This window comes from Excalfactoria chinensis, chromosome 8 (assembly GCF_039878825.1).
Source record: "Excalfactoria chinensis isolate bCotChi1 chromosome 8, bCotChi1.hap2, whole genome shotgun sequence".
In the NCBI taxonomy this organism is placed as follows: Eukaryota; Metazoa; Chordata; class Aves; order Galliformes; family Phasianidae; genus Excalfactoria; species Excalfactoria chinensis.
This window is the reverse complement of record NC_092832.1, coordinates 25556898-25581941: the sequence shown is the minus strand read 5'-3', so window position 1 is coordinate 25581941 and position 25044 is coordinate 25556898. Positions and strand designations below refer to the sequence as shown.

The 25044-nt window shown below is 45.1% G+C and overlaps 1 protein-coding gene across 20 annotated transcripts in view; it reads right to left on the bottom strand.

The window, feature by feature from the left end:
* Positions 1–25044, bottom strand: part of NFIA (nuclear factor I A) — a 331643-nt gene that overhangs the window by 10456 nt on the left and 296143 nt on the right. For 16 of the 20 annotated variants that reach the window (XM_072343414.1, XM_072343415.1, XM_072343421.1 and 13 more), the window contains one exon: positions 19315–19406. The exons of the other annotated variants lie outside the window; for them this stretch is intronic. In XM_072343414.1, the coding sequence (XP_072199515.1) occupies positions 19315–19406 (92 nt within the window). The remainder of the gene's footprint in view (positions 1–19314; positions 19407–25044) is intronic. 20 annotated transcript variants of the gene reach the window in all.

Here is a 25044-nt window from a genome sequence, read left to right as displayed (position 1 = left end):
AAAGGTTAGTTTTTAATCAATAGAAGTTGCTGACTCCGGAGTTTTTCGCTGCGCAGTGCAGCTCTGGGGCCTTTGTCTCGCGTTAGGCTTTCAAACTTTTTTTTTTTTTTTTTTTTCCTCGAGATGATTTTAGCAATGATTTGCAGACACAGAGTGCTATTGTGCTCTTGACTAGCAACATGTCAATAAAGGAGTAGAGTTACCATGCACCGGGGTGTCAATATGACTCCTGCAGACACCGCTCAGCCTTAATGCCGATGCAAAACTTAATTAACCCTTACGGGATCAAACCCAACCGCGTGGATATTTTTTAAACTTCTGTGCAGGGCCTCCGCACCAACTTTACTGAAAAGCTGCTTTTAAAGGAGCTAAACTCCGAGTCCCTCGCAAACAGCTGCACCGCGCTGGCTGTTCCCGCAGCCCGGCTTTGATGAAATGTTTTATGGGCTGAGGCAGCAGAACAGCAAGACAGAGAGTGCATTTACTCATCAGATCCCACCGGCACTGCTCTCAGGATACCGTTTTAATTTAGAGCCTCTCACAGCTGAAACGCACACGCAGAATGATCCTCCTTTTCGACTAATCATTTTAATATTAAGATCTCATATCCCCCTCAAGCCTTCTATACATGTCTAAGTCTTCCTGGATTAGGTCTGAAGAGCTCCATTGTCCCTTTGAAGCACCTGTGAAACTTTCCCGCAAGGCGAGAGGGACGTCGGTGCCTCAATAGGATGCCCGGGAAGTGCACGAAGCGTGGGGCTCTGAAAAAGTGTGCACGGTTAGGGGCCTCAGGGAGGAACACGGCCCAGGTCTGTACACTGGGATCGCTGCCTTCTTTTTTTGCCTCCTTGCAGGGTGCGAGTGGGGCTCTCCTGCCCAACCCCTTCACGTTCTGTAATCTATCCGTCTGCGCTCAGGCAGAGAACAGCGTATTGCCTTTCTTAATTTAAAATCTCCATTTAAATCATGTGTGCTATCGCAATACAGTCAGGATGATACGATCTCCTGGCATTTTCATAAAAGAGACGGTGTTTTATTTCCTCTCTATTTACTTTGCGGTAGTGTTCTACCCGTGAGTTCAGAGCTCAGTGAATGTGCTGGAGCTGAGGTTGCCACTCGGTGTGGGTGTGCACCGTCCTGCGGAGCATCCTGCGTCCTTCCCAACACTCAAGGTGAAACATCAGAAAGAATTCTGCAGTCCGGCACGAGATCGTCGCTTCCCTTTCTCCAGTCAAATGAAGAAGTAATCTCATCAGGTCGAAAAGTGCTGACTAAGGATTTAATAAAGTGCCTGCAGATGTGTGTCATCTCTAAGGTATTCAACTCATGTAATGCAAAACAGTTCCACACCGAATGTGCTTATAAAATTCCATTTAACCATTGCAGAGCTCTATTTTACTGTTCTCGGAGGAGCATTATCACACTTTTTTTTTTTTTTTAAACTTTTTTTTTTTTTTTTCCTAATTTACAGCACCATGAAAGTTGAAACTCTATGCTGCCAGTATCTGAGAATCCTCACAGTAGTAAGGTTTTATGAACCATAAACAATATCTACTTGACTGAATCCTAAACAGGAAGTCTGAAATGGCAATTACGTGTCTTTGATAGCGGAGTCTATTTGTTTCTTATTATGAAGATAGCACAGACACACAAAAATCCTCCAGCAACTTCTTACAATCGGGTCCTTTGTATCGGCAGAACAGTGAGGAAACACTCCGCAATTCAGGATATTTAAAAGGAGGAAAGCTGAAAGTGCCTCATTCACTTCGGTACAGTTTCTGCCTGCATCGGGAGTACTGAAACAGGCCCACTGTTTATAAGACTCTTCTTCCAGCAGCCTTCCTGCACGATGCACTTTATCCCTGGCTCCTGAGCCTCACCGTGATCGCAGCCCACAGGTTTTCAAACAGAAAGACAATCAAACAAAAACTTAAATTTGCCTCTCTACCTGCACATCCCCTGCTCTAACAATGAGGCCTTTCAGTTCGCGCAAAAAGTGAAGGTTGTAAAGTGGCCCTATCTGTTTTTCAAATTAAAAAGTTAAACAAAAGTCCTCAAGGGCAAAGTTTAACGCTGCGGAAGGAGGTTGTTAATGTGGAATCCAGAACTGGGTGTGACAGTTGGCTTATTTCTCCGGGCGATGTGGGTTATTTAAGGACATTCACACAGTTGAAACTCTGACAAACTCCACACACTGGAGATTTTTCTTCACCTCCTCCACTTCAGCCTAGGACCCTTTGCTGGCCCTTTTCTTGATGGCCCATGTCCGTTCTGTTGGCCGGCGGTGGCTGGGCTCGGGACTTCAAACACGCTTTCTGCTGTGCCGCAGCCGTTGCTGCTCTTGGCACGGCTGCAGCAAGTTATCACTGTGCCGTCCGGGACGGGAAATCCACCTTTGATAAGAGCCTGAATTTAAAAACCGTGCAGCTTTAGAGCTTGCCGGCAAAGGGGCTGTTTGAGCAGTAGAGCCAAACCTGAGCCGCAGCCGTCGGGCACCTGTGCAGTTTCATCACAGTGCATCAGTTCGTTTGTTTTGTTTGGGGCTGACATTTCCGTCACTGCAAGAACTTCAAGGCACTCTGAAACATTAACCCCAGGATGGTGCATCGGGGTAACGAGTCCTTCTGGTTTCAAAGATAAAGCGAGAATGTAAACAGTGAGGTAGCGAAATGGTCCATTAGACATCACCTTGTGAAAGGTGCCGGCGGGGCCCTTCCCCATGGCAGGTCACTTGAAAGGAAGAGGCTGGAGCAGGGGCTTTGATGTGCTTTCAGGAGGGCTGCCAGGGTGAGCGGAGTTTGTGTCAATTCAGCTTCTGGAGCGAGGGCTCCGGCCGATGCAGCGTCCGTGTCCCCTTCCCTGCGCCTGCACTCTTCCCCCTTGTATATTGGTTTCTCCAGAGTTTCTTCAGGCATGAAACTCGATCCTACTGTGCAAACCAAAAGGTGGATATCGAAGACAAGGTCACCTTTGTGCCTGTGCAAGTTATTTTCTTAGAGCTGGGATTAATTATTTAGTAATTATATTTTCTAAAATGGAATACCAAAAGAGACGTAAGTAGCGTGTTGGTCATCCCCAAAGGGACATAAAACAGTGAGTGAATCTTCTGGTTGTCCAAAACCCAAACCCAGGAGAGTTGCACGCCCCATGACAAGCATATTCATACTGTCTCGAGGAAGATAAAGCTTGTCCCGTGAGGGACACTAGTCTCCAGGCGTTGTGCACAGTAGCTCTGCATCCAATAGCTTTTGTGAGAATGCCAATTGTGGCAAACTGCATTAAATTATGTGCAATAATTCTGTAATACGGACTTCTGCCTGCTGACTATTAAAAATGTATAGTAGTCCAAACCACTTCTCTCCTGGGACCAACAAGCTCACTTCAGGCAAGATTGCTGCTTGGGTTCAAACCTCAAGTTGGGAATAGCTCTTGTTTTCTACTAAGTCACCCCAAACCCTCCCAAACCTATGAAAACACACTCATACAGTAACTCCTGCTGTTGTTCCAGACATCTGAATGTTCCAGTAAAGCGTCCCAGCTGGCCCCAGATGTTTCCCAAGTATAAAGCAATGCTCTCAGTGCTGGACCCCCTGCTGCCCAAACCTGAAGCTCAGCGGATTAAAGATTGACTGCGCTATGACATATTCGCATTTAGTCTGAACATAATACAGCAAAGACTTATCAATGGCAAATGTCTGAAATGTAATCCTGCGAGCAGTGTAGGCTGGCACTTTGAATATGATGTATAAATAATGTATGGGAACTTAAAATCTAAATTAGATCTACAGGAAGAAAAACTTTTCCTTTTCTCCGACTTAAAGAAAGTTCTCTCACAATGAGATCATTTTTATGTCACTCTCTCAGTTTGCAGTTTTGCTTTTGGACAGAAGATCTTCATTTCAGTTTGGGAACATTTTGTGAGTTAGGGTTTTGCCCCTAGCTTTCTGCACAGTTAAGGGAATGAACTCGTTTAGCTATTAGTAAATGGACTTGGAAAGCTGCAGGACAACTTCTAAACTTCGTGGTGCGCACCGAAAGCTTGCGGCAGTTACGCTAAACCATAACCCTTGCTGTTAAAAAAAAAAAAAAGATAGCTGAAAGACAAAAAAAAAAAAAAAAGGAAAAAAAAAAAGAAAAAAAAAAAGAAAAAAAGAAAGGGAGAAAGAGAGAGAAACAATCCCATTTTGGTTTTTGTTAGAGGACGGCATACTACATAGATCAGAGACTTTTCAAAAAATAAAAACCCCCACTGTACACAAAGCACAGGAAAATGTGAGGAAAAAAGGAAAAACCTAAAAGCAGCTTAGAATGTGTTAACTCTGCCATTCTGTCAGCTTAAAGAGTATTTTATGCTTGATCAACAGCTCTCTTTTATTATGCTTTTCTTTCATTCATTCAAGACATCAAAGACCAGAACCACCAGTGTACCTGATCTACCAGAAGAACTTGTAAGGGTGTTCTAAAGAAACGGGGGTATTGGGAGCCAGACACCCCTGCGGACAAGGCAGTTCAAAGAGAATATTTCAACAATGATTACATTTTGTAAATCTTTGTACGAAAGACAGCTTATTTCCTGCTTTTTCATGAAAAATAGATTCTATCCATTAAAGTGAGCCCACAGTATGAAAGTTACTTGAGATCTGAGGTACAGCAAGCGGATTAAGTGGATGGTGAGATGAAATCTTTGAGAGAGACGATGGCTTTCTCTGATATTTGTCGCTGCCATAAGGTACTCTGATCGGTATAGAAACTTTTTTCTTTTTCATTTGTAGACTCGCTGGTGGCAGTGAAGTCGTTTGCAAAAGCAAAATAAACCGAAATGAAACAGAAAGGAAAATCGCAACAAATAAAAGAGCTACGAAAACAAACGGCTGCAAAACCCTTTTGACACGTTTAGAATAAAAAATATATATATTCACGCTACTCCCAAAATTGCAGCCCAGCCATTTAAATCCCACAGACGACTCCGAAGTGCCGCACACAAAACCAAGCCAGCTGTTTACTTTGCAAAGCCCGCAGTGGTTTCTGCATTGATAAACTATATAACCTCACACACACAGAAGGGATTTTAGCTCTGCCAGACCTCACTGCTCTGTCCTGGTCTCTTTATGCGCTGTCACAGGATAAAAATGATCCTAACACAAACCCTGAAATAATAACTTGCTCCAGAAAGGACATATTTGTAGATATTTCCTGAATAACTGCCAAAAAGATTTTTTTTTTTTTTTCGCCCATTCATCCTTTCAAAGTTTTGCTACAAACATGGCCAAAATTGTTTGGGAGTCATCTGAAATGACCCAAACGTGTCCCTGAAAGCTGCTGGGAAGGTGCACCCTCACCTATTGCTACTCTGCCGGCACAGGGGAAGAGCAAGTATCAGGGCACGTTTGGCCAAAGGAGCAAAAAAGAGGCTTTAAAAACTGCCCCGTGGTTTACGTTTGCTCTTATGATCTGAAAGTAAGTACTCTGTGAAGGGGCGTTTGACTTTTGCACTCTTTCCGCCTCACTGTTTAGACTGCCCTGTATTTAATTCTGCTGGAAGCACACTTCGATTTATGAAGAAATGCAACGGCTCTGCAATTAAACCTCACTTATTCCCTTCCCTCCGTCCAATAAAGCATGCAAGTAGACCCCCCCTCCCCTCACCCCCTCCTTCTGCCAGCAAAATTGAGCCAGGCCTCGGCCAACTCGCTGCCATCTCCCCCGGCCCTACATTGTGCCATGAGGAGGGGGCTCCAGCTGCTGGAAGCCCCCAGCCCTACGGGCTCTGTAGGCCCCGCAGGCCCCGCACTGCTGCCCGCTGCCCGGCCCCGCGCCGGCAGCGCGTTTACAAGTTCAAGTTCAGGTTTAAGCGAAATAAAACGCTCCTCGGGAGTCTATAGCCAGCCCTCATTTACATGTGATCCCTCTGAACTTCGCCTGCGCCAGCGCGCCCTGTTTCCAGGGCCCGCCGAAGGAATGTTTTACAGTTAGAGCCCGCAGTGCTTTCTCAGGCATTTTAGACCCAGAGGCCCAAGTTTCAAGCTGCAGCATTAAAAGTTTCCACAGAGCTACTGCGGAGAGAGGGAGGAAGGAGGGGGGCAGGGAAATGAGGAGAACAATATCGTCTTAATTGTCTCTATATAGCCCCACAGTTAAAGTATTACTTTTTAAAGGGACATAATTTATTCTGGAGGCACGGTGTTATAACAACCAGTACATACTTTCACCGCGGCGTAACCCGCTCCATTCTTCATTGTGCTCTCTGGTTTTGTTGCTTTTGCAGAACTCCTTGTTACCGAGTCCCCCATACTGTACTTACAGTTTTATTCAATTTAAGCCAGTTCCTGCAGTCCTCAGGCAAGCAAAGCCCTCCCGGAGCCTCAGGAGTTTTGCCTGCATCAGGACTGCAAAAATAATCTCCCCACAACCGCCATTTCCCCCGAAACTTCGTTACTTTTATTGCTTTAGACAATCAGGGAAAGTCATCCAAAAAAAATCAACCCCCAGTCTGGGCCTCCCTTGCTCCATTTGCAGCAAGACAGCCTGAGTGGGCGCATGTGCGCACGCACACACACACACACATACACCCTGCACACCCAAACTTGGGGTGTTTGCCCCCAGGATGCTTCTCTCAGACCCCCAGCAGCAGCCCTGCAGCATGGGGATGGGCTGTGCTGCAGCAAAGTCTCGGCTCTCAGCTTCGGACAGCCTGGGGGACAAAAGGCAGTTCTGAGCTGTTTTTCTGGCTTGCTCTGAGAGTCTTTTTAGCACACACGGAGCGAGAGGAAAGCATGCGTGGGGGAAATAATAACCTGGACTGGAGGGGGAGAGTGCTCTGCACCAGCCTCTGAAATTCTCCCAAAAGCCTTTGGTGCCTGGTGTCTGCCCGGCACTGACTGCTTGTGGGTGAAGCAGACAAATGAGCAGTCACGGTGCGCTGCCGGGAAGCCAAGGCAGCACGAGCAGTGCATACAGGCAGAGCAAGAAGCGGGACGTGCGGGCTGGGGGCAGCAGGGCTGGGAGGGGAGGGCTGTGCAGATGGACAGGCAGACATGGGAATGGGGGGCGAGGGGGCTGAGGTGACCTTTTAGAAATGGGCAGAGAAAGGATGAATGTGAGCCCTCAGAAAGGGAAGAGGAGTCAGGATTTGGGCAGGTCTGAGGAGTGCTGGGCAAGGAGACACAAACCATCCCCAAATTAATACGGCCAGAATAGGGACACAGAGGCAACTTTGGAGTTTTTGCCACATTGACCTCAAAATTAGACACTGAGCCGGAGGAATAATGAATCAATTCAGCAGCGAACCCCCCTTCCCAAACCTCTCCTTAGAAAGGAAAACCGAGAAAGCATTGAGCTGAACAAAACAAGCCTCCTGAATGCAAGAACTTTTGATGTCTGCATTTCTCCTGATGCTTTGTACTTCGCTAAACTGAACAAACTGCTCTGAGAAAAGTTCAAGGCCACGCACAATCCCTGGGCTCAGCGTTTTGCACGCTGGGCATGCAGGGCCGGCGGCGATGCCACGGCTTCTCACATTACGTGGTGGTGACCCGGTGACTGGGGACATGGTGGCCCTGTCCAGCGGAGTGGGGTGTCACAGGATCTGGGTGACCAGAGCATGAAGGGCAAAATCTTCCTCCACTGTGTTATCTGCCTTAAACGCAGCGGGATGCCTGAGACGTGGTTGGGTGTTGGCCTACAACAGTGTGATTTTCACACATATGGGAGATGCCAGTGATGGTGGAGTGCAGAATCACTAATTGAGAAGAAATTAAACAATTTAGTTACTTCTGCTTCATCATATTTGTGCAGTATGGCAGGCAGAATGAATTGCTACTAATGATCAAATTTAGTAAGACTAATTAAACTATCTCAATTTAATTAATACTAACAGAGAAAACAGACAAAATTGCCAGTGTAAACCTTGAACTTAAAATCAAAAGGTGTCTCTTCACTTTTATGAGTCGCCGAATGTGGGGCTTTTCTCTGAAAACAGACTGTACAGAAGTGGCTCTTTGTACTCAGTCAGTAAGCTGCTCCATTGTACTGAGAATTACAGCTCTCCTCCCCGTATTTTTTTTTGCATGTTACTACTTTTACTCCTCATATTTCTGAAAAGCCTCCAGCCGCCGCAGGAGGACCTGAGCTCTGTTTTGACTCAAGCAACATCAACAGAAGTGATAAAGCAGCTGCAATTACTGGGCCAGACTCTGCCCTCGTACTGCTGTTCCCAGCACAAAGAGTTTATCAGGAGCCTGCGGAGCTCCCCCTGACCGGGAACGAGAGGGGTGGAACATGAGGGGTGGAACACAACCTGTCCTGAAGCTTCAGACCGAGCCTCGTGAGAAAAGAAAACCGGGGAAACCCCAAAACTAAACCCACCTCTACATCAAGGAAAACTGCTTTGGAATCGCTGAGAGATAATACCTGTAGCCACAAAAGAAAAGTGCAGAGATACACAACCACCGTGGTTCCAGCCCTCCCTATGCAGTTAATGTGAATGTTATCGTTTAGCTCATTTATTTGCAAAAGACCGGGTTTATTCTATTGTGCATATCTGTAAACAGAATTTAAACACAATTAAACAAAAAGATTATTGCATTTCTAAAACAAACTCCTGCCAATAGCAAATCTTTCATCTCCGGCTCTCATCAGCGTTAGTCAGGTCCAATATCACAGATTACAGATGTGATCTTTAACCCAAAAGAATACAAAAGACGTACTTGAAAAAAAAGTGGGGGGGGGAAGGAAAAAGAAAAAAAGAAGAAAAAGAAGAAAATGAAGAAAAAAAAAGGAAAGAGGAAAAAGGGAAAGGAGAAGGAAATGGAAAAGAACAAGGAAAAGAACAAGGAAAAGAAAAAGGAGAAGGAGAAAAAAGGAAAAGAAAAAGGAGAAGGAGAAGGAGAAAAAAGGAAAAGAAAAGGAAAAGGAGAAGGAGAAGGAGGGAAGGAGAAGGAAAAGGGGAAGGAGAAGGAGAAGGGAGAAGGAGAAGGGAGAAGGGAGAAGGAGAAGGGAAGAAAGCCAAACTAGGGATATTATGAGTTCCTGAAAAATCTCATTCCTCATATCTTAGGACTTGCAGGGATAAGTAACCCACAAATGCCACGTGCAAATTGGGTAACCTATTTTTTTTAAGATGCCTTCTCTGTTGCTACACTTAAGAAGGTGCAGTTATGGCAGAAAGCACAGAAGGACAGCTGAAGTTGTGTAAAGCTGCTTCAAGCAATGCAGAGATTCTAATGTTCAGCCTCAGAGGTGGCTGCTTTTTATATAGTGATATTTTCTTCTTTATGTCTCATAAATAAAATTACATTTGATTGGCTTCTGAAACATATTTATCTGCATCTCTTCTTGTGTAACAAGTATTATTTGTGTAGATGATGCAAGAGTGGCTCATGTAAGTGAAGCTGCCTGAAAATATTATGATTATGGTGTCAGTATTGTTTTGAAAAATGGATATTAATAACTAAAGTAACTAAAGGCTGCATAGTTAAGCTGACAAGATACGTTCAGCCTCTTTATTTCTTAATATTAGATTTATTTATTTTTTAAAGATTCAATCTTATTGGACTATTTTTCTCCTGCTGCACCTATGTTTGGCTATGCTATAAAGACAACTGTTGGAGCCAAAACAATACCCTTACCTGTTCTGAACTGATCACACTATAGCCAGGTAAGATTTGGAAGCCAAATCTTGGCACGCAGCTAGTAATCCTCACTAAGAACAACATCTTTGTTAAATTGAAAACACAAGCAATTTAAAACAAGCTGACAGTCGTTTCGCTGTATCGTTTTGCTGTGTTCCTTTTGAAGCCCAAATCCTTCCCTACATACTCTCACATTGGAGTAGGATGGTCCAATGAGAGGTGGTGCTCACTGGTTTGCAAAGATTCAATCTGCTGCAAACTGCCTTTTGCTTCTCATCTTTTGGTCCCCTCTTAAGGAATTTACCATTAATTTCAGAGCAAGACAGTCTGTTTTGTAAGATGTTCACTTCTGAAGCTTATACATTGCTTGAACTCCCTGCAAAGGCCATTAAGCAAAGATGACTCTTCGAACAGAAGAAGCTGTAATGCCTATCCATTGAGAAGCATGTAGGGACTGCGGCCTTTAGTTTTTGACCTTCACTGTACATTGTGGCCCCGATCCTTTGATTGCAGAATTGTTAAAAAGTATATATGGCAGTTGGCAAAAATCTTAATGTTCCAGTAAATGCAAAAGCCATAAATTCAGCTGCTGACCTTTTCCATCCAGGTCACATGTGACACCTCCTGGAGTTTGTCAGGCTGGGTGGAATTTATAGGGCTCGTATAGGTATCATCTGCAAAAGCTGAACTTTCATGAAATGTCTTTCAAAGGCGCTTCCAGAACCCTTGTAAAAAGTCAGTATGTCTTTTTTAAGGGTATACATTCTAGATGCATTTTAAAAGGTCTCATCATGCCACCTCTGCAAATCTTCAACACTCGGGAAACTTCAGCCCTTAAATGAGTGCTCTTCACCAAACAGAAAAATCAGGCCAGGCACGTAATTATCGTGATTACCAACTTCCAACAACCCCTCTCTGAGCCTGCAGAAGACACTTAAGGTCTGTGAGCTCTTTTCATTCTCAGGAGCTCCTCTCTGCCCCTCCCTGAAATCAATTGTATTGATGGAGTATTGTCAGTCAGGGAAATATGATTTGATGGTATCCTGAAGCAGTTGCAAAAGAAGGGGAGGAATGCAAAATCTACTCAGGTCCACACCGTGAGCGTGAGATCAATGTTCTCAATAATACGTTTGCCTCTGTGTAGCACCCTAACTGTCGCAATTAATAATGTAGAAGGAGCTGATTAACTTAAGTAAAGTGCTCTCCACTGTGTAAACACATAAAGATCTATAGGGCAAAAGAGGAGCGAAAGAACAAAACGTCATTTTTATATTTTATGTGGACACATTCTTGCTTTCCATTCTGCTCTTGTAACAATTACTGTAGTAGCCACTCTGACAGAGTCAATAAATCGATCTGGGACCTGATGCAGCAGCGAGGCAGACTAATCCAATACAGCATTATCTGCAATGGAGGCCGGGGCGGGCGGGGGCGGCAGGAAACCAGCTACGTCAAGTAAAAGCAGTGAGTACATAGCTATCATCTGGCCTTATACTCCTAGCTTTGATTTGTGTGTGTGCATGCACGCATCTGAAAAAGTGTGCAAATCTGTGAGAGGAAAATGCTCTACCCATGCTGCGTGTCCCAAGTCCCTGCAGCCTGCAGTTGGTCCCAGGGCCGTGTGGCTCCACGAGGACCCTGTTTGACTGGAGGGCACAGTCCCAAAGTTTGCAGCCTGCCCAGGGCTGAGCATCCTGAGCCTGAGCAATCTGGTGACTGCCTCCTGCACTCCACAGAGGTCAGCACTGGCTCCCTCCTCTGAATGCAACCCCTGCCACAGCCACTTGCCCACTGAAAAACAGATCTGGGAGCCCCCTCCCACGTACTGATAGGAACTGTCACTTCTTGTCAGGCTAAATGGCCACTGGGGTCTGGTATTGTGTCTCTGACAGCGGCTGCACTCCTCTTCTGAGGAAGATGCGAGAATCCCTGTAGAGGAGATGGACCAAAACGATTTGGCCAGAGGGGAAGCTTCTTCCCACCCTGTGCAATAAGTGGTAGGCCTTGTAAATCCATGCTAGTGGGGAATATGAGTCCGAAAAAATAAAAAGACAGTTTCCTGCTGAATGGAAAAAAGAAAACTGTTTTTTTGGCAGAAGTTCTTCAAGAAGCAGAACACAGGCCATTGTTATTAAGAAGACTTTTCAATGAAAACGCAGAAAATCATTGCCTTTTAGAGTAATTGTTTAGCTAAAGAAAGGTTACACAGCTTGTGGAGAATTTAGGAAGAAATTAAATCTCTCCAGCTCATTCATCATATTTCTGCATTTGCCAACTCTTCCCACCAGGCCCACACTTACTTCTTCTCTCCCTTCTCCCCTACTGTGGAACATAAGTAACGGCCATAAAACCCACAGAAAGGGTGCCTTACACGCAGGCTTCCTGTTTATTGTAAGGAGAGGAAAAATGCAGTAAGTTTAATTGCTTAGTTTGGGAAATTTGTCTATGTCCATTGTAAATAATTGCATGCTATATCTATTGGAAATAGGATGCTTAGTGTTAGTTTCCAAAAAATAATAAAAATAAAAATAAAGAAAATCTGAGCTGCTCACTGGAGCCTATGAGGAGGAGGGAGAAAAAGCACAGGAAAAAGGATCTCCCCTGCTGAGGAGCAACCCAGGCACTTCTGGACTCATTTGGCTCCAGCCCACTTTGAAGATAAGGCCACATGATGGTGCTGGGAAGTCTTCTATGAACCTTTACCTTTATAGTGCAACATGTGCTTTCTTCTTGAGGCATACTGTTCTCTGCTGCTTTTTAAGAACTGATTTGAGAGTGAAATTTCATACTGCCCCTCGGCACGAAAGCTCAATTAAATGGGCTTTGTGCGCTCAGCTGAACAGACAGTGAAGGGAATGGGAGTTGGGGAGTGCCCCTGATTTCTGGTCACCTTTGTATCCCCTCTCTGTGGAGCATAATCTGAACTTCATTAGCAGCTGTGATCAGAGCGACACGTTCACACTCGTGCAGCACTGGGGACTGCTGGCTGCCGAGCTATTATGTGAGCAGGGCACATCAAGAGCACCATGACTGTGTGCGGGCTCTTTGCTCCCATCATGGTGGAACCATCTCAATTTTAACTCGGGAAAGGGCTCAGCCCACATTTCCTTGACTAGTTTCCACAAAAGCAAGTTTAATATGGCTAAACGCAATGCAAAGGTAGAATCTGAAATCTTATGGACTCCCAGGGTCTGAGACCTGCTTGTTCTTGGCAGAGATTGACACTGGTTTAGCTGTGCACACTCTGCAGATCAATGTCACCTTTTTAAAGCCATCTCTAGGCCACCCTCGAGGTCAGGCCTGTACAGCTACTTGCTGGGTGCAAGGTGAAAGGCAGCCCTGACAACCAGCAGCTTGGTGCCAATGGTTGTGCAGCAGGATACTTTCTGCAACGTAACTTTCAGAGGTCGGGGTAGGGCTTGAGCCCGTAAGAGCCCATCCTCCTTCAATGCCCTTTGGTCCAAGCACTTAGTGTAAATGAAGTGCTCACACATACAGCTTTCTCATATCACACCCTCCAACGTTCATTACAATGGCTCTGGCTCTGACCTCCAGTCTGCATCTCTCATTTTATATGTAGGAAAGCATCCCCCAGGGCACAGGGCCCACACATGCCTACAAGTAATCCAAAACTTGTGGCATTTTGGATACTGGGGCTCTACTGGGAGCCTCAGAGGAGGGCAGACCTCACATCCCATTGCCCCTATGGAAAGCCTACAGACCTCTGCTAGCTTTGGGAGGGCAGAGACCCTTCCAACTTCAGCAGCTCTGGAAAGAAGCAGTTCCACACACCAAATGTCTTTGGATTTTTTCCTTTAAATTTCTGTTCTTTACCCAGGACAGAAGTTATTCCTACACTCAAATCATGTTCTTAAGCTGCCACCATGTTTGCTGCTACAGGCCAAAGGGTAGTCAGGCCCCTGCTTAGAAGTGCTCTGCAGTTAAAGTTTCTTCCAAAGAAAGCCCTGTGCGCTCACCTAGTGAGGTTACCTGATGGAATATGCGGCTCTCAAGGGGCTGAACTGATTAAAACAAGGGCTTTTAAATTAGTGTTCTTCATTCTCATTCACTCTTAAACACGAGTGGTGCATTCAGCCCTTGGGATAAGTATTCCTGTCCACCAACAGCCACCTGAGCAACAAGTAGCACTGGCCTGACTTATAAATAGTCCTGATCAGAACCCCCAAAATAAAAGGCCTGATCTTGTTCCTGCAGCCTCTCATGTTCTCTGCACGTCCCCTGCAATGTGCAAACCACACGCACCCCCCAAACACAAGCTGCTTGCAGCGGCGAGCTGATGGTCAGCTGTTAGTGCACGGCAGCGACAGCACAGACTCCTGACCTTGCCCTTCCTGCCTGCGGGCCAGCAGGTGCTACACGTCTGAGTGAGCAATACTGGGCTGGGGAAATGGGAGACACAGGGGGGTGCGGAGGCAGAAAGGACAGGCAGCTTGTGGTGCTCATTAATAAAGCCCATCAACGTGGGGCTGGCAGCTCGGCATCCTTTTCTGGCAGCGCAAAGGGCAGGGCACCGTGGCAGAGGTTCAGCGAGATGCAAAAAAAAAAAGAAAATCCCTGCGAAGCAAGGCACATGTTTCATTTGTCGGAAGGAAAATGTGTGCACTGGTTTCTTTCTTCCATAGGGTGGCAATGGAACCTGGGCACAGAACAGCCGCGCGGTTTCAGCTGCAGGAGCGATGGCTCTGGATGAGCTGCATTAGCTCCCTGCTCAAGGTGCAGACTTTGATCTATGGATCCCACACTGCGATTTGCTTTCGGCCCTTCTACCTGCGGGACCGCCTCCCAGCCTCCCCCCTGCGTCCACTGCACTGAGGGGCATCACCTGCACCGCATTCCTCCAAATGAAGTGTCTGGGCAGCCAGGCTGGTTGTTATCACACAAGGTCCATCTACTCTGGAATTTGCCTCCCTCCCTCCCTTGCCTGACGGAGCTCACATCTGCTAACCTACAGGACACAGCAGAAAGCACTCTCCTCTTATTTTTTCTCCAAGTGTCCTTTGTTTTAAAGTGCTGCCAGTGAAACACTGCAGGTTGCAGTTTGTTTTCTGAAGGGACTGTGGGGAGGGAGAACAGTCTTTCCCTTGTCTCTGGGAAAGAAAGTAACTGTGCAATTAGAGTTTGATATGCACCTGAAGCACAAGGCCTTTTTCTAGAGAAAAATAAAAGCTCAGAAGAAGAGCACTGTCTAATTCAGGAAACACGGAGAGCAGGAGCAGCTCTAGAGGAGTTAGGCCATTTCCTCTGACTGCCAACGCAGTATCCCTTCTGCTGCACTGCAGTGATTTACCCCTAACTTAATACAGGGCATTACTCTTCACAGATGGGCTTTTGTACCTTTCTAAGGCAAAAGCACAGCTGTGCTTGTGAGTTTGCTGCTCTTCATACTGGTAGTTTTCTGCAAAGTTCTGGATCAATTAGAAAGGATTGGCTCTGGCCAGAGCACTGCTGTAATGAGGTGGTTCTGGGCCCCACCATGGGAGCAGAGCGTTCCTGGGCTGTAACTTTGGGGTCCTGCAAAAGCAGAACTGGGGAGAACTGCTGTTTCTGTTCTTTTTGATAGCTTGTATCCTTTCCTTGAGAAAGGGATAGGAATAAATATTTGCTTTCTGTGCTGAGCTACATTTTAGAAGCCAACTGGGATGAATCTGATATAAAGCAAGTTTACGTTTGAGGGGGTTTTTCCTGAAGCGTCAGGTCAGGAGGATATAATGGTGCGTTTTCTCTCTTAAGTGGAGAAGAAAACCACTTTCTCACAGGTGGTAAAACAGCTGATCCTCTGCTTCAGTGGCTGCAGTGGGAGGTGGTCAGTGCTCTGTGCATCCCCATACCCTGTAGGCTCGCAGGTAGCAGTGATAGATGGGGTAGGCGGGTGCTGCTCAGGAGCTGATGTTAGCATCCCGAGTACAGTTTCCAGGAAGATGCTGGGTAAGTAGGTGGTGAGCAGGGCTCGGCCTAGTGAACAATGTTTAGTGGAAGCGGAGCCGCAGCACACAGAGTGCTTATGATCCCTAAAGGAATTTCATACTACAGAGCAAAGTGAGGGCATTAGAGATTGACCTGCAGTGCTGAGAGCAGGGAGGGACACCACCAGCTCTGGTCGCTGCTATCTTGGTGCTTCCAGCTGTGCAAGCTCTGAGCACATACCCTGTGTTTCACAAGTACTTTTATCACTAGGCTAGGGAAAAAAAAAATACCAGCAAACCTACTCAGAGCCCTTTATTCTGTTGCTATCGATAGGCCAGTCCCTAATTAATGTGATGGTACTTTCCCATTCCGTTACCACTCTCCTTATTACAAGCCCTTGGCAACATGAGAGGCGTATCTATTACTTAGTCATGAGGCACCCAGACCAGCTTGCTTTTGAAACTAAAGACCGTGTACCCCAGGCATACTGTATTTCTGATTTGCATATGGAAAAGGTAGTTAAAAAGCTGATGCCCCCATATTGCTTGCAAGTCAAGTAGCAAAAGTAAATGATTTATCAAGCAAAGGTTACAACACCTGTGCCTTTTTGTCAACAGACACAGAGGATGCCAAGTCAAGTGTTTCTTCTAATAGCTCAAACAGAAATTCAGATTCAAATAACCCCCCAGATAGGACAATTACGTGGAGAGCCACCACAGCGGCAGAGAGATGGATGGAGGAAGCAGAGGCAGCATCTGCAAGACCAAACTGATGGAGAAGGGTGTAAGTGGCTGAAGCCAGGCCTGCCCAGCAGCCCTTCTGGGGCTGTTGTGACTGAATCACGACTGACTTAAATCAGTTTCATTCCTGTTCTCTTCTGCACGGAGCTGTAGTCTGGCTACAACCTTTGTTGATACAGGAATACAGCCTTTCCCTGAGTAAAATATTACATAAATTGTAAAACATTCCTTTAAGGGATTATATTTGACGCAATCTGACATAAATTAGAACACGCTGCTAATGGAAATGTCTATTGCTAATTTTTATAATGCCCATTAAGAAAGGCATGTACTGTTTTTGGTTGTTTAAAAACAGCACAGGACAGAATGATCCTTGCTCAAATCCAGCCACAGCGTTGAACATTTGTCTGCGATTTTATTCCAGTGTTCTGTGAAAGCCCTTGAGTGCCCATGTATGGGAAACACGACTTCTGCAGAACAGCACTGTCACATCCCTGTGCACAGACGCACTTTTGCAGCACTTCAGGTCTAATAACTGTGATGTACAACCGTTGCTTATAGTCCAATGACCCGCCTATGGGAAGGGAAAATCAAAGCAACCAGAACGCTGATCATAATGTTTCCTTCTAACTTGTAGCTGGACCGTAATCTCCACCCCCAAAAAAAGGAGAGTTCAGATACGGTCTTTGTTGTTACAGGAGCTGCTTCCTCCTGTTGAAGGGAGCTGTGTGGCCTGATGGCTAGGGGTCCTCAGGACCCATATTTTAACCCCAGCCTGAATGTACTATAAAAACCCTGATGGAAAGCAGCCACCCCATCTGCTTTTAATAACACAGCCCTATTTGTTTTTATATTTTCATTTTGAAAGTATCCTAAGTGATCCTCCTCATTTATACACTAACGTCCTGCATAAAGTATTACAAGAGGACGCCTTTGTTTAGAGGAACCCTAGGTAAATCCCCAGTCATCGCAGCCAGCATTTTTACCTCACTCTTCTGATTTAAAATGCGGTCAACTTCAGAGTTATTTCATGAATAAGTAGTGAGTTTTACTCCCTGATAAATTATATATTTAGTACCAAGTGGGCTGCGGTGGCGCAGCGATGTACACAAGCACAGAGATGTGGCCGGAGCCGGAGCCTGGGAGTCAGTCTGTTCCCCACTGCAGCATGTTAGACTTTAATTGAAAGCCGTGCTCCAGTATTGTTTTCCATATTACAGCACTGTTATTCACTATGCTGCATTATGGAGAGGCAGCTAAAGTAAGGCTAGAGCACTTATAATGATTCAAGTCATAAGTAAGGAGGAGAAGAGTTTACAGTCAACAAACTTATCTGGGAAGCCGTGGCTGCAGGATGCAAGGAAGTTTAAAATATTTCTGGAGGCTTCATGCTGTTGTATCCTACTCCACGAGCAATTTGCCAACTAGTTGTTTTTCAAGTCCTCTGGAAAAGGTAACGTACCATTCTCCAAAGGGTTTCAAGTTTCCTGAGCTATGAAGGGAAAGACCAAATGCTTAAGGACTTTAGCAGCGTACCTCACCATTCCCGCTTCCTGCTTTCAGTGTATTTCTGTGTACTCCAGTTGTTCCCAAGGCTGGAGAAATACGATTTAAACATGAATGCACATGAAAACTCGTCACGTAAATGAACCGAACAAAGGAAGAGGCCTGAAACTGGGGTGCAGGCTGTGTTTTGTTAATGTGTGAACAAAAATCAGAACCTGATGAGTTAAAGCCCTGCTCTGCGCTGCCGGTGTACTTTCTTTGACCCTATTTAATGCAGGGAAGGTTGGAGATCCAATGTAGTTTAACCTGTGCTGTCGACAGAGCTATAAACTAAAGCCCCTAACAAATTGTACACAAAGAACAGATAGCAAGAAAACACATTGTGTTGGTGGGCTGGTCTCTGCAGCCCTGCAAACTGAACACCTTGGGGGCCAAGTGCCTTGTGCCCCATTGGCTCCATAGGTGCTGCCATCACAGCAAGGAGGGCTGCGGGATGTGACAGCCATGAAGCTGCACGCTGATGAGGTGGATGGACAGAGATGACTGGAAACAACTTACAAGAGCTAAAAGCAGTACTCCACAGTTTGCTGGTCACCGAAACGATTACTTTTTAGTTACCACTGCTGCCTCGACGCAAATATTTCTGATGTCTGCCTTTGGAAGAATTGTAGCACAGTTAAGCAATCACTTCAAGCTACAAACTGCAGTTGTCCTAAAACACTGCTTCTACTCACTTTTTTATACCTTCTCCCCCATGATAACGTGATATTAAGCATTGCCTTAATTTTTTCAACATCTGGCTCAAATTAGCTGCTAACAAAACTGCCAACAACTATTTTCTTAATCGACCCTGGGAATTTGATACAGCTTGGAAAAAGCACATTTAAACCTTGTCCTTCTCCTAAAGAAACACAAATGTTTACTTGAGCTTCTGATTCGACCGTAGCAGGTCTATGAATTCAGCTAACCCAGCTTTATAGGCCTGCCTCCACCGGACTGTTTTCTCTTTGTGTAAGGAAACAGATGTGCTCGCAATTACAGAACTGCCTGCTTGCTCAAACCCCCACGCAAATGCCCAGCCAGGAATTTGAGGCTATTTTTTCTGAACGTGGAAGTCTTTGGCAAAGGCTCCCATTGGGTTCAGGAGGGGACTGAGGTGCACGGTTACCTGACGGCTTTCTCTCTCAGCTCCTTTGGAATTGCAATTAAATGCACTGTCTAGGGAACAGCTCGGAGTCAGAGTCTGAAAACTTAGTCCTAGAGGAACAAAATGTGCACTAGCAGCAGTATCTCAGAAAGCAAGAGAGATCTTTCCAGTCACAGAAGCAGCGTTATTGCTACATAAGCCCAAAAAAACACAACAGACAAACAAACTGCAAGTGACATTTCACTGTAGTTACTGAGACCATGTGGGTGAAGTGACAGCGGCAATGCAGCTGGCTCCGCGGGGACACGTTAGAGGACACTGAAGAAGAAGAGGGTGCAGGCATACAGAGAAGTCGAAAGCGGCCCACCTGAGTCTGTTGAGGGATATTTACAAAGCTTGGATCCCGTGGTCCAACACTGACGAATCGGTTTGCGGGGGAGGTGCTGGGTGTCGAGTAGGCTGTGAAGGGAAGGGACACATGCGTTGAGGAAGCGGCACTAGATTGCACACGAACAACACCAAAACACACCATCTCAGAGCCACCTAAGCAGATGTTTAACATAGAAATGTGCGAACGTTTTAGAGAGCGAGAGTTTGGTTTTAGACACTGGAAAGGCTTGGCCCTAATGATGGGGGACACGTGTGAGCTGGGCCAGGGCTCCTTGCAGTAACAGGGCAGCGCCGTGGTGCTGGGAGAGGTGCTGTGGGGGGTCCTGGCATGGCACATGCATCCCTACTCTCACTTTGCTACGTGGGGTCTTTCACAGAGGTTGCAAAGCAGTGAGTTTACTGAAGTGCTTACTAATTATTTCGTGCTAATCCAGCATTCTCTCTCGATATAAAGTTTTGCTTTCCATACTGCTGTGGTCTGCACTCTCTAAAATGTTCACTTGATGTGTCTGACAAACTAGGAAGATCCTTTCGGTAAAAAATTAATGGGTTGCAGTTTCACTGGGTGGTAAGTGCAATCAGTCTGAAGGCTGAAGCTGCCTTTAAAAACTGGAATGGCTCCCATAAATGTAAAGCTATTAAATGCAATGCAAGCCAAGAACCCAGATTACTTCCAAACTTGAAGTACTTTAATGATTTTGTTGTTGCATTATATTCTCCACTGCAACCGTCCACAATGCCACGTACTTCCAAATTCAAAAGCTTTCAATGCATTTCAGTCTCCCTCTCATTTGAGAATCCCCCATGCAATCTTCTCCTTTGTTCAGTATTTGCATGTTCAAATCTAAATTGAAATAACCTAAATAGACCCCTTAATACCAACAGCGATTCCATCTATTTTAAATATATTTATGGGAATGCATTCTGATGAATAAAATCCCCAGACAATCTAACTATCCAATGAAGAGAGAAAGAAACAATGTCTAAAGGAAAGTTCTGTGCCAAATTCCAGTCAGGCTAAATATAATGTTGAGGCCTCAACATTACAGAAAAATACAGTGAGTTAAGAGTCAGAGAAGACACTGAGCTGTCTGTGAAGACGAAGCCTGTTGCCTTTCTTATGGCAAAATGTTTGGTGAGGACTCATTGCGTTGGAAGAGTCTCTGGTTTGAGGCTGAACCAACCCAACAGTCCACCTCATCCACTGCCCTCTCTTACAGAGATCACAAGCAGATGCACAGGTTCTGATAAGAGCCACATCATTTACTTTCCCAAATCCTTTACCACCCGCTGATTACTTTCAGCTGAAGGACAGCCCTGTACCCCACTGCCTGCAGGGGATTTCCCACTGGTGAAAGCGCAGGCTGCCCATGCAAACTCCTGGCATCCCGCAAATCCCTTTGGTGAGGGGTTCCCAAGTCTCCAGGAACGCAGAACTCTTCCCTTGGCTCTACCTGAATCTCACAAACATTTTCTCACAACTAAATGAGACAGCAGAAGTCACCCGACATCACCCAGGAACTGCACAGCTTCATTTCTTACTGATCTGAAGGGAGATAAGGCACTCCTGTCTTCCAGCAATGAATTTTCCCAGTTGTTTCTGGCGAGGGGAGCTTTAATTTCAAAGCAGCTAATGCTTTACTAACCCTCACAAAAATCATGCAAGGACCACCTTTCCCTCTCACAGATTTAAAGGAATTTTTAAGTGCACTAGTTCATTTTACCACAGTGATTTTACAAGTTGCATGTTGGATTATCAACAGCCACACTGGCTGTTATCCCTGTCTGCAAATCAATGAAGAAGTGAACCGAGTCCATTTGGTGAGTTGTTCTCCTTGCCTTTTTGTGGCGTTAATTTGCTTAATAATTCAAAGAAGCCAAAAGTTTGACTCATCTCTGTCGCTGGTGCCACATATCAAGATTTTTCTGCACTGTTTTAGAGTAACTTTTGTTTTGTTTTGTTTGTTTGTTTAATTTAAGTACTGAGCCCTGTGTCATGCAAGAACTAGGATTCCTTTCACAGTGGGGAAATCAGAAATCAGCCATTTGCTGTTTGGTTCTTCTAGTCCACTTTCAGGGAAGCAAAATGAATGGAGAGGCCATTCAATCTCCTGGAGCAGGTAAGTCCCACTCAGAAGGGAAGGAGCTCAAGACCTTGTTTAGAGTTCCCTTTTGACAGATACTTATGCCAAATGTGATACCTGGTAGAAAATCAAAGGGAAACCACCAGAACTCTGCCTTAAATATCATCTGTGTGCAGACAGATTCCAAAGCATTTAAATAAAAAGAAGTCCCAGCAAACCTTTCTGGGTGAATTACTTCATACACCTTTCTTCCATAATGCTTCAAACTGTGTTTAACTTTTTGAAAACATTCGGATGTCAGCGTGGTATTTCCTTAAGGGCACGTAACTGCAGTGCTAGAGCCAAGAAGCAGAGCACTGACACCATGGGGAACACACATGCAGAGCAGGCTTTGCGCTGGACTCTCCCAAGCTGCTGGACCCACTTCACTGCAAAATGTCCTGAGATGCTGGAGGATTTAACTGGCCATTTTGGCTCAGAACGCTACACTGACAAGGAATGACTATTAGCAGTGACTCCTGTTACAGCACAGGAAACTGGTCAGAAAAGGGAGCATTACCCTGTATTGCTTAGACGGTCTTCTTGCCACTTCTTAGAATCCTAGTATATATATATCCTTGTCTGACATGGAGGAGGGATTCCTGAAAGTCCTGCTACTCCTGATCTCAGTATTCTGTCCCGAATGAAGGGCCAAACGACTCACAACGGTTTGTGCTTGGTTATACTGTTCTATGTATGCACAGATACCCTAGCCCTGTCGTGGGATCTTCACACTCCTTTTCACGAAAGGGAAAAGCCACAGCAAGGAAGGGAACAGAAGCCAGGTCTCTGAGGCAGATCTCCTGATCTTTATCAGTTTTGCTCTATGGGAATTGCACAAACCTGGGCTGTTTAAACTAGCCCACAGGTAGCCCGCTGGGCTTGAGTAGGAACATCTTCCTGCCCAGCCTAGTCTTCCTGCTACTGGAATTCACAAAGGGTTGTTTGCAACATCATAGCCCAGAGCCAAGGAAATGAATGTGATGCCACAAATTTGCTATGATGCTTCACTTCAGGAACAAGCAAAACAGGAGCTGGCAGGGAAAGAACATTTGCTCACACAGACAGCTTTGATATTTAGCCAAAATGGCAAGAAATTGTATGAAAGACAAGACAAACAAACAGTTTTGGGAATGTCATGTATCTTGAAATTGTCGGCAGTAGCTGAGCGTTAATTCAAAATATACTTTCCTGAACTCATTTCTATGAAGTACAGAAGTGTTTTGTTTATCAATTCTGGATTGAAAAGAGAAACTTTCGGTTGATAATCTGGATGAGCAATAATCTAACGAACCACTATGCCTGCCTTTCACAGACCAAGTCAACAGGTGTGTGTGCTTGATAGGAAAAGCTATACTCTTTGCAGAGGACTGGGAACTAGTCTAGCAGTTGTGGAGTTGTAGAGAGAGAATTAACTGGAGGAACACGGTGCACTACAGCAGCTCCTACCACAACGCACTCTGCAGCTGAGTATCTTAGAGGGAACTGCACATTCTAACAAATTAAATGATACAGTCATCACCCTCTTTTTTATGGATGGGGAAAGGAGCGAACTGCAAGCTGAAATTGCTTGCCCAGGGGGTGCTCAGTCAACGCACAGCAGAGAAGGGGAGAGAAATCCAATCTGATTATGAATCCAGTACTATAGCCACCAGATCATTCTTCTCATCCTGACACAAATTCTGTTTAACATGAAATCCCCTTTGTACTAAGGGACATTATCTGATAACAATCTTGCCCAACAAGGGAAGATAGCAAAGTTTTTCTGCATGCTGAATTGTGAACCTCAGAACATGTTTAGTTAAAAAAAAAAAAAGCTCTTAGCAATGATGCCACAGGATGGCAATAGCTTAAGACTCCAAACAGGAATGAGGGCCACAGATTCTAATACACAGATTCAGTTATGGTAGCAATAGAGTCCAACTGGCATGCAGAAAGGTGCCGTTTTCTTTGGGCAATGAGATATCAAGCCCAGAAAATTGTCTGGTTTGAGAAAATATTCTTGTGTGTCTGTTATGGAATACCAACAAAAGATCAGATCTGAAATAAGATTGTAATTTTGGGGTTGTGTCTGATATTGAGGATGTGTTCCATTGGGATGGCTTTTTATGGAGGACAAATGAAGCCTTCTAAACCTCATGAAACCCATCTCTGTTGTGTCATCTCACTGAGGAAAAATGCTGGCTTTCTAAAGGAATAGGATGTGCAGCTGAAGTGTTCAACTCCCAGAGCACGCCTGGCCACCCAGTAGTGTTGAATCCCCGGTGTGCATCTCCAGGGGCTCTTCCTTCCTCGGACAGTGCTAACGTTCATGTTTTGGTTAATGTCACAGCTGGAGAGTTTCACTATTGCTCTGAGAATCATTAACCACCTTGTTGTGATTTTTAGCTCTCATTCCCAGGAGGCCATGCTGTATTGAACAGCTGCTCCTGGCTTCTGCACCCCTCAGGAGGGCTATATTCCAATTTTTGGTAGGGCCATAACTGTATTTTGTTTCTGCAGAGGGCTTTTTTTTGCTAGACCAAAAAAGGGAAGGAGAATGGAACAAATGCCAACCCTTTTCACTCCATTTCCTTGGGTGGTGTTGTGTATGTATGTGTGTGGGGGGGACTTAATTCTCCTCCACTCAGCTAAGGAGAGAGTCTGGCCAAAATCTAACATCACTCCTCTCTTTGTTGCATAAGTGACTTTCCAATATCCTAGAGCTGTGCAGGGCAGTCAGCCATAACCCAGCGACACTCCCAAACCGGTGCACTCAAGCAGCCCGTCACCATGGAAAACACCTTTTTGTGCAGCTTTTATGAAACTCTGGTGAATCTGCACTTGCTGTTTGTAGGCTAATATTTAGTTAAGAAAAAATAAACACCAGCATAAATGGAGGGTTGGTACTGATTGACACGCTGAATGATGTCCAGTGGGCCCTTACTGAAAGGCTAGGCACTTCGCATTGTCCTTCTCTTTATGTAGCCAGCCACTTCCACTGGCTTTAGTAAGTATGCAACGGTTTTTCTTTTTTCTTAAAAAGCATTTCCTACAGTCTACTTTTCTGTAAAACTTGTCCCTAAATTAAATTATATGCTTCTTTACAACTCAATTCACTATTATCCCAAACCCTTGTTTCTTACCAGAAGGAAGATGCATGTCTGACTACTCACAGAGCTATATGTTTAGATATCAGCGTAGCTAATTAACAAACAGTAATTATTTTCCTAATCCTTTGTTTAAATACCATTAACTAGCTGCTCTTGAGAAAACCTCCATTCCCAATTAACGTGGCAGCTGCCTGCTGAACACTGAGCCACAGTGACCAGCCTGAGCCGACACCAATGGCGGTGTTCTGCTAACTTCAGTGGACCAATGCCAGTTTTTATGCCAGCTGAGAATCAGGCCAACACGCCTTTAGCTTGTTTACATGATCACAGTATCACAAAAAAATTGGTATTAAGATTACTGCTGAAATGATGTTGGGATTTTTTTTACTTTCAGACACCACACACTGCCAGTAAACTGAGTCACAACCATGATGACAAATATACATTGACCTACTTTCTTTTTTCCCAGTTCTGAAGACCAGGAAACAGTAA